This window comes from Erithacus rubecula (assembly GCF_903797595.1).
Source record: "Erithacus rubecula genome assembly, chromosome: 3".
NCBI lineage: Eukaryota > Metazoa > Chordata > Aves > Passeriformes > Muscicapidae > Erithacus > Erithacus rubecula.
In genome coordinates, this window is record NC_136689.1 from 80660056 (window position 1) to 80675060 (window position 15005).

General features: G+C 42.6%; 1 protein-coding gene across 1 annotated transcript in view; it reads right to left on the bottom strand.

The window, feature by feature from the left end:
- Positions 1 to 442: 442 nt before the first annotated feature.
- LOC306798961 (uncharacterized protein) overlaps positions 443 to 15005 on the bottom strand; it is a 78622-nt gene continuing 64059 nt past the window's right edge. The window contains exons 13-19 of the mRNA XM_079299369.1: positions 14112 to 14213; positions 10498 to 10709; positions 7007 to 7118; positions 5335 to 5955; positions 4925 to 5119; positions 4220 to 4256; positions 443 to 2844 (exon numbers count right to left, since the gene is read on the bottom strand). Of these exons, the coding sequence (XP_079155495.1) occupies positions 773 to 2844; positions 4220 to 4256; positions 4925 to 5119; positions 5335 to 5955; positions 7007 to 7118; positions 10498 to 10709; positions 14112 to 14213 (3351 nt within the window). The 3' untranslated portion in view covers positions 443 to 772. The remainder of the gene's footprint in view (positions 2845 to 4219; positions 4257 to 4924; positions 5120 to 5334; positions 5956 to 7006; positions 7119 to 10497; positions 10710 to 14111; positions 14214 to 15005) is intronic.

The window sequence follows — 15005 nt, forward strand, 5'->3', positions numbered from 1 at the left end:
ATCCCTACAGCACCCAATTGCTCACACAGCCTACCCCACAGCGTGACCCACGGCCTCTTCTCCATCTGCAGGTGCCCAGACGACCCAATAAAACACACCCACACATGCTGATGCAGCACAGAAAGCAAGGTCAAGCAGAAAATCATCAGAAATAGTTTTTAATGAGAAGTTGGGATTGACAGCAGTGATGAGTCAAAAGGCAGTCAGACAGGAGCAATGCTCAAAAGACCTTCCTCTTTTGTTCCCCCCTTCCATTTTTTCATACAAGTCCACATCCACTTCTGCCTTCTCCTCCCTCTGCTCCTGTCATCTCCCAAACAAAACATCTCTAATTACTCTTCCCCATCCACCCCAGATTTGCCATACCCCTACCCAAAATCAGTATTTCTGCTATTGCTTGAATCCCTTACTGATACAGTAGGTCGACCTTGCAAGATTACCCCAATATTCTTTTCAATTATTTGTGAGGTTTGATAACTCTTCCCCTTAAACACCAGTGAAATTCGCCCACCTCTCCCAGCAATCTGTAAATTCTGTCAGCCTCCCCATGCCACTGCTGTTCAGCAATTTCCCAAATCATGACCAGCAGTTCCTCACAGTCTTTTCAGCTGGCAAAACCTCAGCCAGAGCCTGGACATCTGCCTGCATAACACAAGGAGGTTCAATTCCAGGACAAAAACAAACCGAAGAGCAGACGCACTAGATTGCCCCAGGTTTAACACGTGGCAGGGCTGAAGCCGAAGCTGCTGCAGTGAAACAGCTGAGATGCAGCTCATCTGCCACAGCCAAAGGTCTGGTTCCAGGTTTCATAGAGCTCCAGGTCCTTGGGGGACACGCTGGGCCGCACCGTTCTCAGGGCACTCTGGAAGTCCAGGAAGGAGATGGGCCGCACCTGCTCCGGCGTGATGGTCGCAATGTCCACGGACTGCAGGCTGCGGATGGGGCCCAGGGAAGCTTCCCGACACAGCTGCGTCATGTCTGCCCCAGAAAACCCATCCGACTGCTGGACTATGAGCTTGATTTCCTCTTCACTTAGAGAGCAGTGCTCCTTTGCCATCAGCCGGGTGACAATCTGCTTCCTGGCGGAGGCTTCTGGGAGAGGGATGTACAGTCTCTTCACCAGCCTCCTTCGGGCAGCTTCGTCAATTTCCTGGGGCCGATTTGTTGCTCCAACCACTAGGATACGATCTTCAGAGGAGGTTGTGGCCCCATCTAACTGCACCAGAAATTCAGTTTTTATTCTCCTGGATGACTCGTGCTCCCCCTCTCCGCGCTGGGACAGCAGGGAATCGATCTCATCGATGAAAATCACGGCTGGCTGCTGACACCGCGCCACGGCGAACAGCGCACGCACCATCTTCTCCCCCTCACCCACCCATTTGGAAGTCAGAGACGAGGCACTGATGCTAAAAAACGTTGCTCCAGACTGGCACGCGATGCACTTGCCTATGAGGGTCTTGCCAGTCCCAGGGGGGCCAAAGAGAAGAATTCCTTTCGGAGGACCACGTAAACCGGTGAAGATGTCTGGTCTCAGCATGGGCCACACCACTATTTCTTTTATGGTAGCTTTGGCAAACTCAACTCCAGCAATGTCATCCCAGCTGACAGGAGGCCCATGGTCCATGATCTCGTGCATGATGAGCTCAACCATTTTCGGTTCTATGTTTTTCAGCCGTTCATCCACAGGCAGCAATGGGTCTGTCGACTCCCCGACATGAGGCTTACACTGTGCTCCTCCATTCTCGCTTCCATCTTGTCTCGGAACTGGAGGCACAAACTTGCTGAACGGACCCCGAGACCTGCCTGCACCCAGGGATTTTTTCACACCTCCATATGATGAGATTGGTGCACGTTGGTTTTGAGATTTCTTTTGCTGATCCATCCACAGCTGTTCCTTTGCAGTTTTAAACCCAGGAGCACTGCTCTCTTCATTCCTGTTTCTTTGCCCTGAAAAACCATTAGTTTCTGTAGAAACGGAAGCCTGACATGGAGCAAGGCTAGAAATAGCTGTGCTGCCTTCATCAGCCAGACCATAAAATGCTTTTCTTTTCCCAGAATTTGCAGACCAGGCAGGTACAGCTGACTGGTTGAAAAGAGACAAATTTTGTCCATCACAACAGTTACCTGACATTTTCGGAGAACTACTATTAGTGGCTTCTTTACTTCCAAAGAGTGGAGTTGCCTGGAAACAGGGAGGAACCTGTTTGCTTAAGGAGGCTGAAGTGGCAGGAAGTGTGTCTGAAGTTCTGGTCACAGGAGGCAGACTGCCTTGAAGGGACTTGCAAGATGAGGGGTGCCCAAGAAGATCTGGTCCCTGGCTTGCACATTTTGCTGAGCCAGCACTGAGCTCAGTCTCCCTGGTACTACTGAAGACATCGAGTTTGGGAAGCGCTGGAGCAGCACTGACCCCTTTACCGGCTCGTACACAGGCATCTGTCGGTGCCATCTGAGAGCTCTGGAAAATTTTGCCAGACTGCATCTTCTCTTGCACACACTTCAATTCAAACACGTTTTCTGTTGTCAAGGCAGATTGCCACTTGTCACTGTCACTTTGCTGACATTTTGCCAAAGTCAAAATGTTTTCTGCATAGTTATTCAAGCCGGTCTCTGCGTTGCCAGAGTCAATAATCGCAGAGTATTTCTCGGCGTACCTCTTAAACAGGTTGGCAGCACAGACCTGGGAGATCTCGGAGTTTGCCCATGCATACTGAATACGCAGGATCTTGGCACGGTATCCATCTGCCTTCTGCCCGGGCGTGCAGGTGCCAGAGGTGACAGCAAAGTAACTTTCCTGCCAGTCACTCAGGTGCAATGCACTGGGGGTGGGGGCCTCCATCACTGCCACTGGAACAGACAGAAAACACCTGCAGTTACAAAATCCCATTTCACACCATCTGCACCAGATGCTTCCCTCCTTTCCTAAATACTCACACAGGAAAACCTACTTTAAAATTACTTTAACTGAGAGAAACGGAGCAGGAGATCTTGCAAGCTACTTAGCCAGTCTGGACACTACTCTTTTCAAAAAGCAACCAGCTTTGTGGTGGTTTAAAGGCATTTAGAGTGAGCTTCTCTTTTCTTCCTTGTCTAAAGAAAGAAAAGAAAAAAAGTAGGGAGAAAAGAAAAAAGAGTCTGCTTCTAACCAGAGGTCTCCTGGGGAGGTAAGTAGGCTGCAAAGAATGGTAACAGATGGCCAAGCAAAAACTGGCCTTGTTAAATGAAATCACCAGTGCTTTCATTCTTATTTGACAGAATATGGCACAGTGCAGCGGAGGACAGAGGGTACACTACTGTCAGAATGATTTCATTTATTGCAGAGATAGTAATAAAAATGAAACAATTAAGCTAGTAAGTAAAACTGTGTGCAGTGTCTCCGAGGGGAGATAAAAATGGAATGAATAATCCTAAATGTAGCAAACTTTCAGATTAAGAAAATATTAACAGATTACTAGCAAATGTTCAAAATTATTTCTTCCATTTAGAAGGTCCTAAAATGTCCCCATTTTACACATTAGAGAAACAAAACTCTTGTGTGTTTAAAGCAATAATTGTTTCTCAGTTTCAGAAAGTGGGATTTAAACTCCTTTAGTGTTGGGGGTTTTTTTCAGGAAATAGGAAAGATGAGATTTGCCTCAGGAGGAGTGCTTTGTTTGACTTGAAATGATTTGCTCATGTTCAGGATGTATTTTCTTTCTTTCTCTGCAAAGTGTCATGTCCATACATTCTGCACTCTTTCCAACAGAGCCAAGTTGCAATCCTCTGGATCAGCTACAGACTGCATAGGAGTGCAGATGAAGGTATATGTGCAGTGTTATGTAAGGCTGGGGAGACAGAACTGAAGGAATCCAGACTATGTGGGAGTGTCCTGCTTCATTATTTGCAAAAAGCCTGGCAGCAGCATTAGACAACAGAGAGCACAAAATTATTATTGCTCATATGCTTATATGGTTACACATGTGATAAAAAACGAGTTTGTAAATAATTTTGGTTTGAATATTTTTTTACTACAGCCTAAATTTGTAGAGCTGTTTAGAAAAGTCAAAATACATTTAACCTGTAAATCTGGCACCTCCACAAGCAAGTCAAATTAAAAGAAACAAACAAAAACCCCACAAATGTAAAACTCTCTCTGGAAAGTTACTGCCAACTTTTACACAGTGAGAAGTCTAACTTGCACCTGGAGAATCTGATACAAACTCACATCATCATTCATCCATACCTGAGTGGCAGGTGAACAGGAGATGAAAGGCTGCAGCCTTTTACTTCTTTTCTCTAAACAGCTGTCATGGTGCACATAATTTGTAACTGTTGAATCAAAAATATCTTAAGTGACATAAAAACTAAGTTCAGGAAAAGTTTAATAGCAGGCATTTGTCCCCATGAAATATTTCCATAATTCAGAACATAATCTCAAGTTCACCACCACTTTCTTAAGGATTCAGTGGTCACCTTCATAGCACTGAGGGAAAGCCATAACAAGTGAATAGTGGTAACCAGTCTGAAATTTCAGTTCGATTATTCACAGGATGGTTCAAGTTGAAGGGACCACAGTGGTCACCTGGACCAACCTCCCTGCTCGAGCAGGATCATCCCAGCACACACATGGCACAGGAGGGTGTTCAGAGCTCTCTCCAGTGAGGGAGACTCCACTGCCTCTTTGGGCAACCTGTTCCAGTGTGGTCACTCCCACAGGAACAAAGTTCTTCCCCACATCCAGGTGGAATTTCTTATGCCTCAGTTTCTACCCATTGTCTCTTGTACTATTGCTCGGCAGCACCAAGAAGAGCCTGGACCCATCGTCTCGACACCCACCCTTTAGTTACATACATCTTAAACACCGTCCAGCATCATTCTCTCCCCTAGTCTAATCCATATTAATGGTCCCCGTAGCCTTACAGCTTCTCTCCGAGAGCCCCATGCGCACACGTCCAGCCCGAACTGTTCCAGACACTTGGCGTGCGTGCCAGAAGCCGGGGGTGTATCCCAGCACTGCCACCAATGGATCGGGCCCCAGCGCGGAGCGGGAGCTGCCGCCGGTGCCGCCGCCTCCACACAGCAGCACGCCCAGCACGGGGCCCGGGATAACGCACCGCGCCAGGCCAGCAGTCCGGCCGGGAAGCTGCCGGGCACGGCTGAGCCCTTCCCAGCCGGCAGGCTCGGCCCCTCGGCTGAGGAGCCCTGGCCGGCCCGGCGGCGGGCGGGTCCCCCCTCACGGCACCGGGGAGCGGAGGCCACAGCCCGAGAGTGTCCCGGGGGTCCCGCAGCTCATTCCCTCCCTCCGTTCCTTCCTTTCTTTCTTTCTTTCCCCCTGCTCCCCCCAAGTCCCGGCGGTACCGCTCCCGCCCCCCGCACCCACCAGCCGCCGCCGCCGCCGCTGCCGCGAACCGCGCGCGCCCGCTCTGCGCCTGGTCCCGCCCCTTCACGCCAGCCAATCGGATAGCGGCGCTGTGGGAGGCGCAGCCAATCAGAAGTCGGGAGGGCGGGCCGAGGTGGAATAGGGCGGGCTCCCTGCGCTGACGTCACTCGCACGGCTGAGAGGGACGGCGCGCGGCAGGGCGGGCGCTCCCTATTGGTTGCGCGGGAGTGGCGCGCCGTCCAATGGGCGCGGGGTCCGTGCCTTAGGAGGCGGGGCCGGCTGCACGCGGGCTGCAGCCTGTGGAGTGGCGCGCGCCTGCCCTGTGGGGAACGTGGGGTCAGTACCGTGTCCCCTGCCCGTGTCCCCTGCCCGTGTCCCCCGCCCTTCCCGAGCCCCTGCCGCAGCCCTGGGCGCTCCCCCCGGTGCCCGTGTGTCTGCTCCCGTGCTTTGCCAGCCCCGCTCACGCGCCTCGGGAAAACCTTTCTGAACAAGGCTTGGTTCCTCAGCTGAAGGTCAGACCAGCCGAGAAGAGAGAGGCTGGAGAATGTAACACTCCTGAAGGCAACAGCTGCTGCACAGGCCTTTTTGGGAGAACAGCTCTGGCAAGGACAAGATAAATGACACAGTGTTTCACAGGGCAAAAGATGGTGGTCCGTGTGGAAGTATCCCATGAGCTGAGTGTGGTGATGGAGTCCCCATCTGGATCTCACCAACCCACGTTCAAATCAGCACACCAATCTAGATGCAAATTAGCACTCTAAGCTGCAGTTACACCTCTGGTATGAACAGAGACGCTTCTGTGTGGGTGAACATTTCATTTCCCGTGAGGAACCTTTCCTGCAGTTACTGTCAGGTTTTTGTTATACATCAGGCTTGTTATGCCATTAGTGCAGACAGCATATTCAACTGTCTGTGCTGATCTGCAAGCTGTCATCTCAGACCCAACTGGGCTGACATTTAAATAGTTTGTGATGCTGCTGCCATCAATTTTTTCCCTAGGCATGCTTGCCCAATTTCCCTGGGATTGCACGGAGCAGGGAGCAAAGCAGCCTTGGGAAAGTAGGCTGCAGCCAGGCAGGACTGATGCCATGGGCACTTCCCTGTCCTCCCCGCTGGCACTGGAGCTACAAACCACAGCTGAAGCTGGGCAGGTGGCTCCAGCAGCAGATCCAGCTGCAGCACCGTGCAGAACTTGGCAGAGGGGCAGCACTGGCCCTGGGTGTGGCCAGGTATTTTTCGGGCTCCTGTTGCTGAGGAGGGTATTTCCTGCAAGTTTGCAAACTCCCACTTGCAAAGTAATTTGAAGGACACGTAAAAAACAATGTCCTTGGTGGTGAAAATCAGGGTCGCTGACTTGATAAAAGTGGGGAAGTTGGGCAGTGCATCTGGCATGGATGAGACAAGAAAAGCTTAGTTAAGTACAAAGAGACGGTATCTGTAGTTTTGTTTCTGTTTATTAATATTGCCAATTAAAATCTATATGTCTGTTCAGTAGGTTTTGGATACAAATTTTAAAGGGAGTCAGCAGCTCACAAATTACAATTAGAGCATTAAAGTTCTGATTATTTTTCCATTTAGCACATACAAACTCTACATATGCTATATAGATGCTATCCATTGATGGTTATTTAACCTGCTCCCTCCAACAACCCTGGTCTTCAGGATTCTCAGTTTTATCTGTTTGCTTCTGTCTTTGAGCAATTCAGATTTATACATCTCAAGGTTTAGACTGCTGTCATAAGGCAACTTCAATGTGAGTAACCTTCAACAACAACAAAACAGACATGAGCAGAATCTTGTATGTAAAGGCAATAAAAAATAAAAAATTTGATAACTATAATGCAGTTCAGAATATAATATATTACCAATATTTTAATAAATACATATATTTTCATTATTTCACCATCACTAATAAAATATATTTATAATCTGTCATTAAGAATGTAAGTACTCTGCTAGTTGAAAAAAAAATAAATTGAGGTTCTTGAAAGTAAAAGTCAGGTTTCTTCCCTCCTTCTTTAATAGCTGCAGTCTTCCTTGAGATGTGGATATTCTACTAAAGAACAGTTCTGGGATTTTGTAATTATTTTTAATATCAAACAGTATTCATCGGCACAGACTGTATTAGCTTTTGCACAAGGCACAATAAATCCAGGTTAACTTTAACTATTCTAAATACAGTGTTTCTCACTTACAGATACATTGCAAAGCTACAGAACAGAAACAGCAGTTATGATCTTCTTTCAAAATATTCCTTTCAGTGCTTCTTCTTGAGTTGATTACATAGCCCATATTTCATTTTTGGATGACCTAAAGTCAATAGTCTAAGAAGGAATTTTCACATGGAGAAAAGAGGGTATGAGAGACTTCACTAGTTAGATATTTGAATTATCCTATAGAAAAACCAGAACTGTGAACTTCAGGTTTCTGTAGTGGGCTAGCCATGGGGAAATGTAATTCTATGGGTCTCATCACTGCTGTTTATTAGACAGATCTACTTACGTCACTTCTTAAAAAAAACCAAACAAAATTTGAATTTTGCTCCTCCTATATTTTAAATTAGCCTTTCTCTTAAATTTTAAATTCTTTGCCAGAAGGATTTTTTGTATATGGACAATAGCCACTTCTAAAACTGATATTCAGATACTGAAAAATGTTATTTTGGCAATATTTTCCCACAAATGTCTAAAAGGATCTGTGTCTAATTCTGGGCTGTTGGGGACAATTTCACATCTCCAAGGTTTGGGTGTGCATCCTGCCTGCATCCCAGTTTTACAGCAGTTTGAGGCTCACGCAGGTGGGCATCATTCATCTCTGCTCTGGTTTCCATGGAGCAGATTTCCAGCAGAATCTTCTTATGTTCAGTTCAGTGGTGCCTTACCTTATGCCTTTCTTTTCCAATACTTATTAGTCAGATTTTTAATTTCAATTATAGTCACCTAAGTCCAAAGTAGCTCCATTTAATTTTGGTGGAATTATCCTGGATTTACTCTGTGATAGCTTTGATCCAGATTTGATCTCTCTCTCTCTCTTTTTTTATTTTTTTTTTTTTATTTATTTTTTTTTTTTCCTGGACAGACCTGGTTATATATTTCACATACAAAATAATGGTCTGTCTCACAGAGGTGGTGTAATTCTTCTTTGGCCCCAAGATTTTAGAGTTTTCATAACGTAAAAGCTGTAAAATGGTGTCAGTGTGGAAGATACGTATTATGGATGAACACTGTTTTCCAGGTAATGAGATCTGAATAATGTTTAAAAAAAAAATAGTAACAGAGAAAGGCAACAACTGCCAGCATTTTCCACTCTCTTCAGTCTACCAATCTATTCCATTGTGCTACCACAGAAAAGCTAAATTTCATATTGATTCTGCTGAAGGGAACGATGCTATCAAAATTTCTGACACTATAGCTGACAGTACTGTCTTGTGTCAGTCACCTGCTCAAATATTACTGTGTTTTACCAAATTCATTGGTTATCCCTTTCTTCATTTGTTACCTGAGAAATCAGTTCCTTATGGAAATAGTAATCCTTCCCACTCTGCACCCCAGAAGTGAGAGATTAGGAAAGACAGAGGTAGGGGAACATCATGTCCCAAATTAACTGATCCATGTTTCTTGGTCTACTTGCAACTTCCCAGCCATAGGGAATGTACTTGAAAGGGATGGAGGAAGAAAGCTGAATGATTGTGCACATTTGTCAAGAGGCTTTAGAAGTTAATATGAGCATTAAAAGGAAGATTGAAATGCAAATGTAGAAATTAATCCTACATACTATTTTTTTTTTTGAAGCAGCTACTTATGTTGTTCTTATTTACACAGAAATAATTCCGTGAAATTTATGTTTTTAAAATTGTAAAAGTACTTTCTGACTTTTTCTGACTTTCACTTCTAACTTTTATTTTAGCTCTTTACTGTGCCTGTCTTTGACAGGAGGATGTATCAATGGTTTGTGTCAAATATATATGATTTGACTTTCTCAGAAAGACATGTTCCAGTATTTTAATTTTCCATTCACCACTGTTAAGGGAAGAAAACCACTGATGGGGGCACCACAACTGATTTTGGGGGTTTGTTCTCTTACTTCTTATTTTTATCTTATTTACTCATCTGTTATCTAATTTGAGAAACTAAGAGTAACATTTTTGACATCATATTTCTTAGCACATTTTGTCAAAGATTTATTACACCATGAGTAATCAAAATGATCAAAATGGTAGCCATAAAGACAAATCACAACTCAATTTCACAGAACATACCTTACAGACTATTTTCAAGTAATCACTGCTGATAATAAATTGATTAAAACTATAGAATACCAGCTAGCATATATTTTGATAAAACTCTTCAGGAGGTGCTTTTCAGGGATGTCACTATGACATTTCCATCAACCCAGGACAATGATCAATCTGGAAACCAATAAACAGCATAACCTATTTGCTGGAATTTGACAAAATGGCTGTTTTAAAAGCAAACAATTTAGGGGAAATTAGAGAACCTGACAGGACAATTAGTAATCAGTCAGTGCTCATTCCCATAGGTCTGGCTATGCAGTGAAGGAGGTCTTGAAATCCTTTGTCCTTTGTTCATTTATGAAATTACTGCAGCAAGTGTATCATGGCATGATAGTGCCCCAAATCCTGGCAACTGCATTTGTGCATGCCTATTCAGATATTAACATATTTAGAACCTGAACTAAACTTCCCCAACTTGGCTTCTTCCTGCAGTCATAGTAATATTAAATTAATTGGTTATAATACCTCTTAGTTTCATCTGTGAAGAAAGGACAGGACACACTGGAGGTGAACAGGGACAATGGAGGGAGCACCAACCCTTCAATTTCCATTGCTTGGTTGAAAAAATGCTCCTGACTACAAACTGGTAAGAAATGACAGCTCGAGTCTCCTTGGCTATGTGCATCCTGGAAACAGGCAAGATGAAACTACAGTACAGAGAAGGAATGACTATGGTTACAACTCAACTTGCTGGCAAGAATTTTGCTACTGCAGCTGGGCTATATAACAGGTTTTGTAATTTTTTCCTTCATAGTTTGACTTTCCCACCTGCACCTAAAATAAAACTTGGCAACACAGAGAAAGCCAGTTAATTACCTCATCTCCACTTATACTTCACTGCTGTTACTGCTGGTGGTGGTTTTGCCCCCATGTTTTCAGAAGATCAGTTGCCAGCTGTGAGATGTGCTGCCAGGCAAACTTGATGTGGGTGGATTCCACTGTGCGGGAACAAATAGCAAAACGTAGCACAAACTTCTCTCGCAGGTGGCATGGGACCAGATGGATCTTCTTGGCATCATTTATGCATTTAAGAAGTGCCTCGTTTAGTTCATTTGAGCCCTGAAATCATTGTAATTCAATGGATATGGCAATAAGTTTCAGAAACAAGTCTGGAAAATTTAAATCTCACCAAGCAGCCAAGCCCAAGTAGCACCAGTAACAAGCAGCCACGTTCTCATCTCTCTGTGCTTTGCCATGAAAGGATCACAAAAAGATGATGATGTAAGAGAGGAGTTTTGAGTCACAAAGAGATTTAGGGACTACCTTCAGTTTGGAAGCAGTGTTCACACTGGGGCATTTGTGATAGCTGACTGCCTTTTTGTGACCTAAAGTAGTGAGCTATGTTAAAAGCATACAGTCTAGTATCCATGTTATTACACTCTTCTTGGATCTAATCAAACAACCACAGGAGGAAGTTTTGCAGTAAACTACTCTAACTTTCCTCACTTAAGCATGGCTGCTGTGAGAGATTCTTTTGAATATGAAATCTTACCCTTAATTAAATATCTTTTAAGATAATATATCCCTGGCATAATAAGATTTCATATTATCTGCGGAAACTCTAAAAAAGTATTTGCCTCAAGTTCTGTATGAGTTATCCACCACAGAATTCATCAGAGGATCTCAGGTATTGTGCAACCTTTACTCTATTACGCTGGTGGTAGCACACAATTGCAAGAGATTCTGGGAACATCTGCATTTTTATTGCAGTGTCCCCTTACTGAGCACTGACTGTGGAAAAAGAGTTGCAAATGGACAAATCCCTCTGTTCAGCAGCAGTTGTGTTACTATGGCAGCACTGGTCTTGAAAACATCCTGACCAGAAAACACCTTCTCTCACACTGGGCAATTATCTTTCCTGCTTAGCCTTTTCCATATAAAACCAAAGCATAAGGCAGACATTTTCCCACTGGCAGCAAGAATAAATGTATCATTCTCACATTTTAGTTCATATCAGGAGTTGAACCCAAATCAAAACCTTGTTCTGTCTTAGCACAAGTTGCTACAAATTTGGTGCAACATCCTAAAATTCATGGCTTAGCCTTACTCCCAACTAAGAAAATGGACCAGCTTTGGTGTTTTTTAAGTCCCCACCTATTACAGGTCAGTCACTGGTGACAATTATGTCCTGCTTTCTTATTAAAGTTAATGCATTATTTACATGACAATCCTCGCCTTTAATATCAAATGCACAGCACTGACTTTCAGGCAATACAAGCAGTTATATGATGTTAAGTTGGCAGGGGTGATGGGAGGAAGGAGAAAGATTAATTTATCTTTATTCTGTTCTACTCTCACAGCTCCACCTTAGGGCTGCTGTGACACTAGGGTGTCATGTCAAATTGAAGTTGGTAGTGACTAATCCTCTCCCAGAGCTTTGAGAAGGCAGCTTTGATTGAGTCTGTGAGCTTCAATAAGACAGCATTCTCACCCCCTTGGAGAAATTACTAGCTTGACTTGTATTCATCTGCAGTCATGACAAGGAGGCCTAAAAGTAACCCTTTGGCATGACATATTTGATGAAATAATTATAATACAAAAGTCATAGGTAATTAGTCCACTTGCTCAACAGTGTGAAAGGAAACAAAAGTTACAGCTAAGCAAAAAAAAAATTTAAAAGGGCTTCTCAAGAAAAAAGGAAGTAAGAAAAAATATTTCATACTTTTACAGCTGGGCAGAATTATAAAGTTCAAGTCCCCTGACCCTTAGTCCTCCTATAACTACATAAAAATTATAAATATCCTGCTTCTAAGATGTATTTTAATGCAAACTATAAAAAATGACTAAGATTTTTAAAGGAGTGATATAAAAAGCAAATAAAGATGTTAAAATAGCTCTAAAACCCTCCTAATTGTAAAGCCTGCTATTTTGGTTTTTTTTTTTTCTTTTTTTAGATCAGGCAGGCAAGAGATGAAAACACTTGTACTTTCAACGCTGGTTTTTAGTGGAATCAGGCTGTTATTCTAAAACTTGTCCAAAGGTTTCTTAGCTAAAAGTCCAGTATTTACCTCCTATTGTAAAATTATCTTTCCCTTTAGATGTAATTTTTTTTCCTCTGAATCATGAGGGACAGGAGAACAGATGTAGATGAGCTACTGGTCTGATCAAAAGTGACAATTCCTGTGTTGCTATGCTCTATTTCACCAGAACTGTTCCTTCAAAGTAAATGTAGAGCACAAACAGCTGGGTCTGGATCTGCAAAACTTGTTTTCTTGTTCCATGTGAGAGAGCAGACTGCACCCAATATTTTGTTATTCAGCAATAAAAGCTAGTCAATCTATCCCTCAATATTTTTTAAAAGTTCTTATTAGGAAAGAGATTGTGTTTGCATTGACTGAAAAAAACTACTTTAAACATTATAAATTCAAACAAAACCATATTCCTACTTCAGATGAATTCACCATTACTTTATTATTTACTTGTTAGCTTCTTCAGCCAGTTGCATCAAACTCAGGTAACCTGGGCAACTGAATGATTGAGAAAAGAATCTATTAAAAATAAACTACCCAGAAGGAGAAATTATGTGTTTGCCAGCCTTCAGAAAAACTAAAAGCTCATTTAGGTATCATGTTGACTAGAAAACACTAGTGCTGTTGTTATTGTTATTATTGCTTGGTGGTCAGATTCAGTGTTACAATCCAATCCTTTGCAGAGGCTTTAGCTGCAAGTTCCTCTAAAAAATGATTTTTTTACCTAAACTGAGACACTGATCCCCTTTTCATGTCTGATTAAAACAAATGAGCTCTCCCAACTACTGCAGCTTTTATGCTCCAAGTGCAGAATGAATTTTCTAGTTTCTATGGGCAAGGTCTCCACATCAATGAACTTGGCACTTGGAGAGATTTTGGGGAATAAAAGGTAAACTAGGGCAAAAGGATTATGTTCAATAATAAAAAGCAGCCCAGGGAAGCTGGCCTCCCACATAACCTGTTCTTCAACATATCTTAATTCAATTTTCCCAGTTTCACCATACAATTTTGTAGATGAAAATGGTCTTTAGAGAAAACAATAAAAAAGTGTTTAGTGCTCTGATTTTCATCTGTGATAGTAATTTCTAATACAATTAAATATTAAATATATACATGTAATAAATTAACTTGTCAAGAAACAAGTAATACACACATAATACTCAGAAGTCTAAAGAAATATACTAAAACAATAATCTTATCAAAGCTCATCACACATAGAATGTAAGTCATTTTATGTGACTGGTTAAACATTTGTTTATCTTGACTGTGTATTTCTATACCTTAAAATGCTTTAATTTTTCTTAAGCTTTTGATTCAGTTTTAACAAAATTGTCTTAAGCGTTTTTCTCTCATCTGCTTTTTTCTAAACGAACTTGCTTTACTTTCCTTAAAAAACAATCAAGTATATTAACTACAAAGGCTGTATTCAATTTCAGGTTATGGTGTTGCTATAAACCACGAGAGAAGAAGCAGGAGATGTTAGCTGCCTTACCTTCAGCCGGAAGCACACCAGCCCCAGGACAACCTCAGCACAGATCTCAAACCTCTCATCCTGAAGGACTAAGTGTTCAAATTGATGCGACAGTCTGATGTGCTGAGAAGAGAAAGAGTATCTATACTGAATACATTTGATTCATCAAGAGAAAAGGTGTGCTGAAGTATTTTCCATTCCTTTGCTCTGTTCCTTCTGCTGATGTGTGATAATATTCACATACTGCCATCTGTTTGTGTTAACTTCCATCCCGTTTATGACTCCCAGAGACCATATGGAGCCCTTGCTGTATTAGTATCTCAGTCTGTCTTAGTGCTGGTCTACTTCTTGAGATACTTCAGCACAATTTGATATGATACCACATTAAGAGCGAATAATTTTAATGATTCTCCTTCAGATTCACTGTTAGTTTTGGCTAGGAATGGCTAAAGAATCCAGCAGTCATTAGAGGGAAAAGGGGAAATTCAGAGATATATAGATAAAAAAATGTCACAATTTCAGTGAAAATTGAGCTAAAAAGATACACCTTTTAGAATAGTTCACTTAATATGAGAAATCTGTGAAGAAAGGGAGGATTTGCTCACTATTCTGACCTGTGTGCTCAGGTTCAGTTGAAAAAAAAAAAAGTTGACGGCAGTATAACCAAGATGGACAGCAAATCTCAGCAAACCTGTTGAGAAGTTACTGAGGCAAAAAAAATGACACTGGGCACCAAGCCAGAGCAATTATTTTGAAGCAGATGAAACCAAAATTCAAATTAATAGGAAAATACCAACAGACATACTAAAAACCAGCTAGGAAGTCATAACATCAGTCAGTGATACTTGCATACTCATATCATGTTTTGCTTTGCCTTTTTCCAAAGAGAAAATGAATTTAAAAGCACTTTCAAAA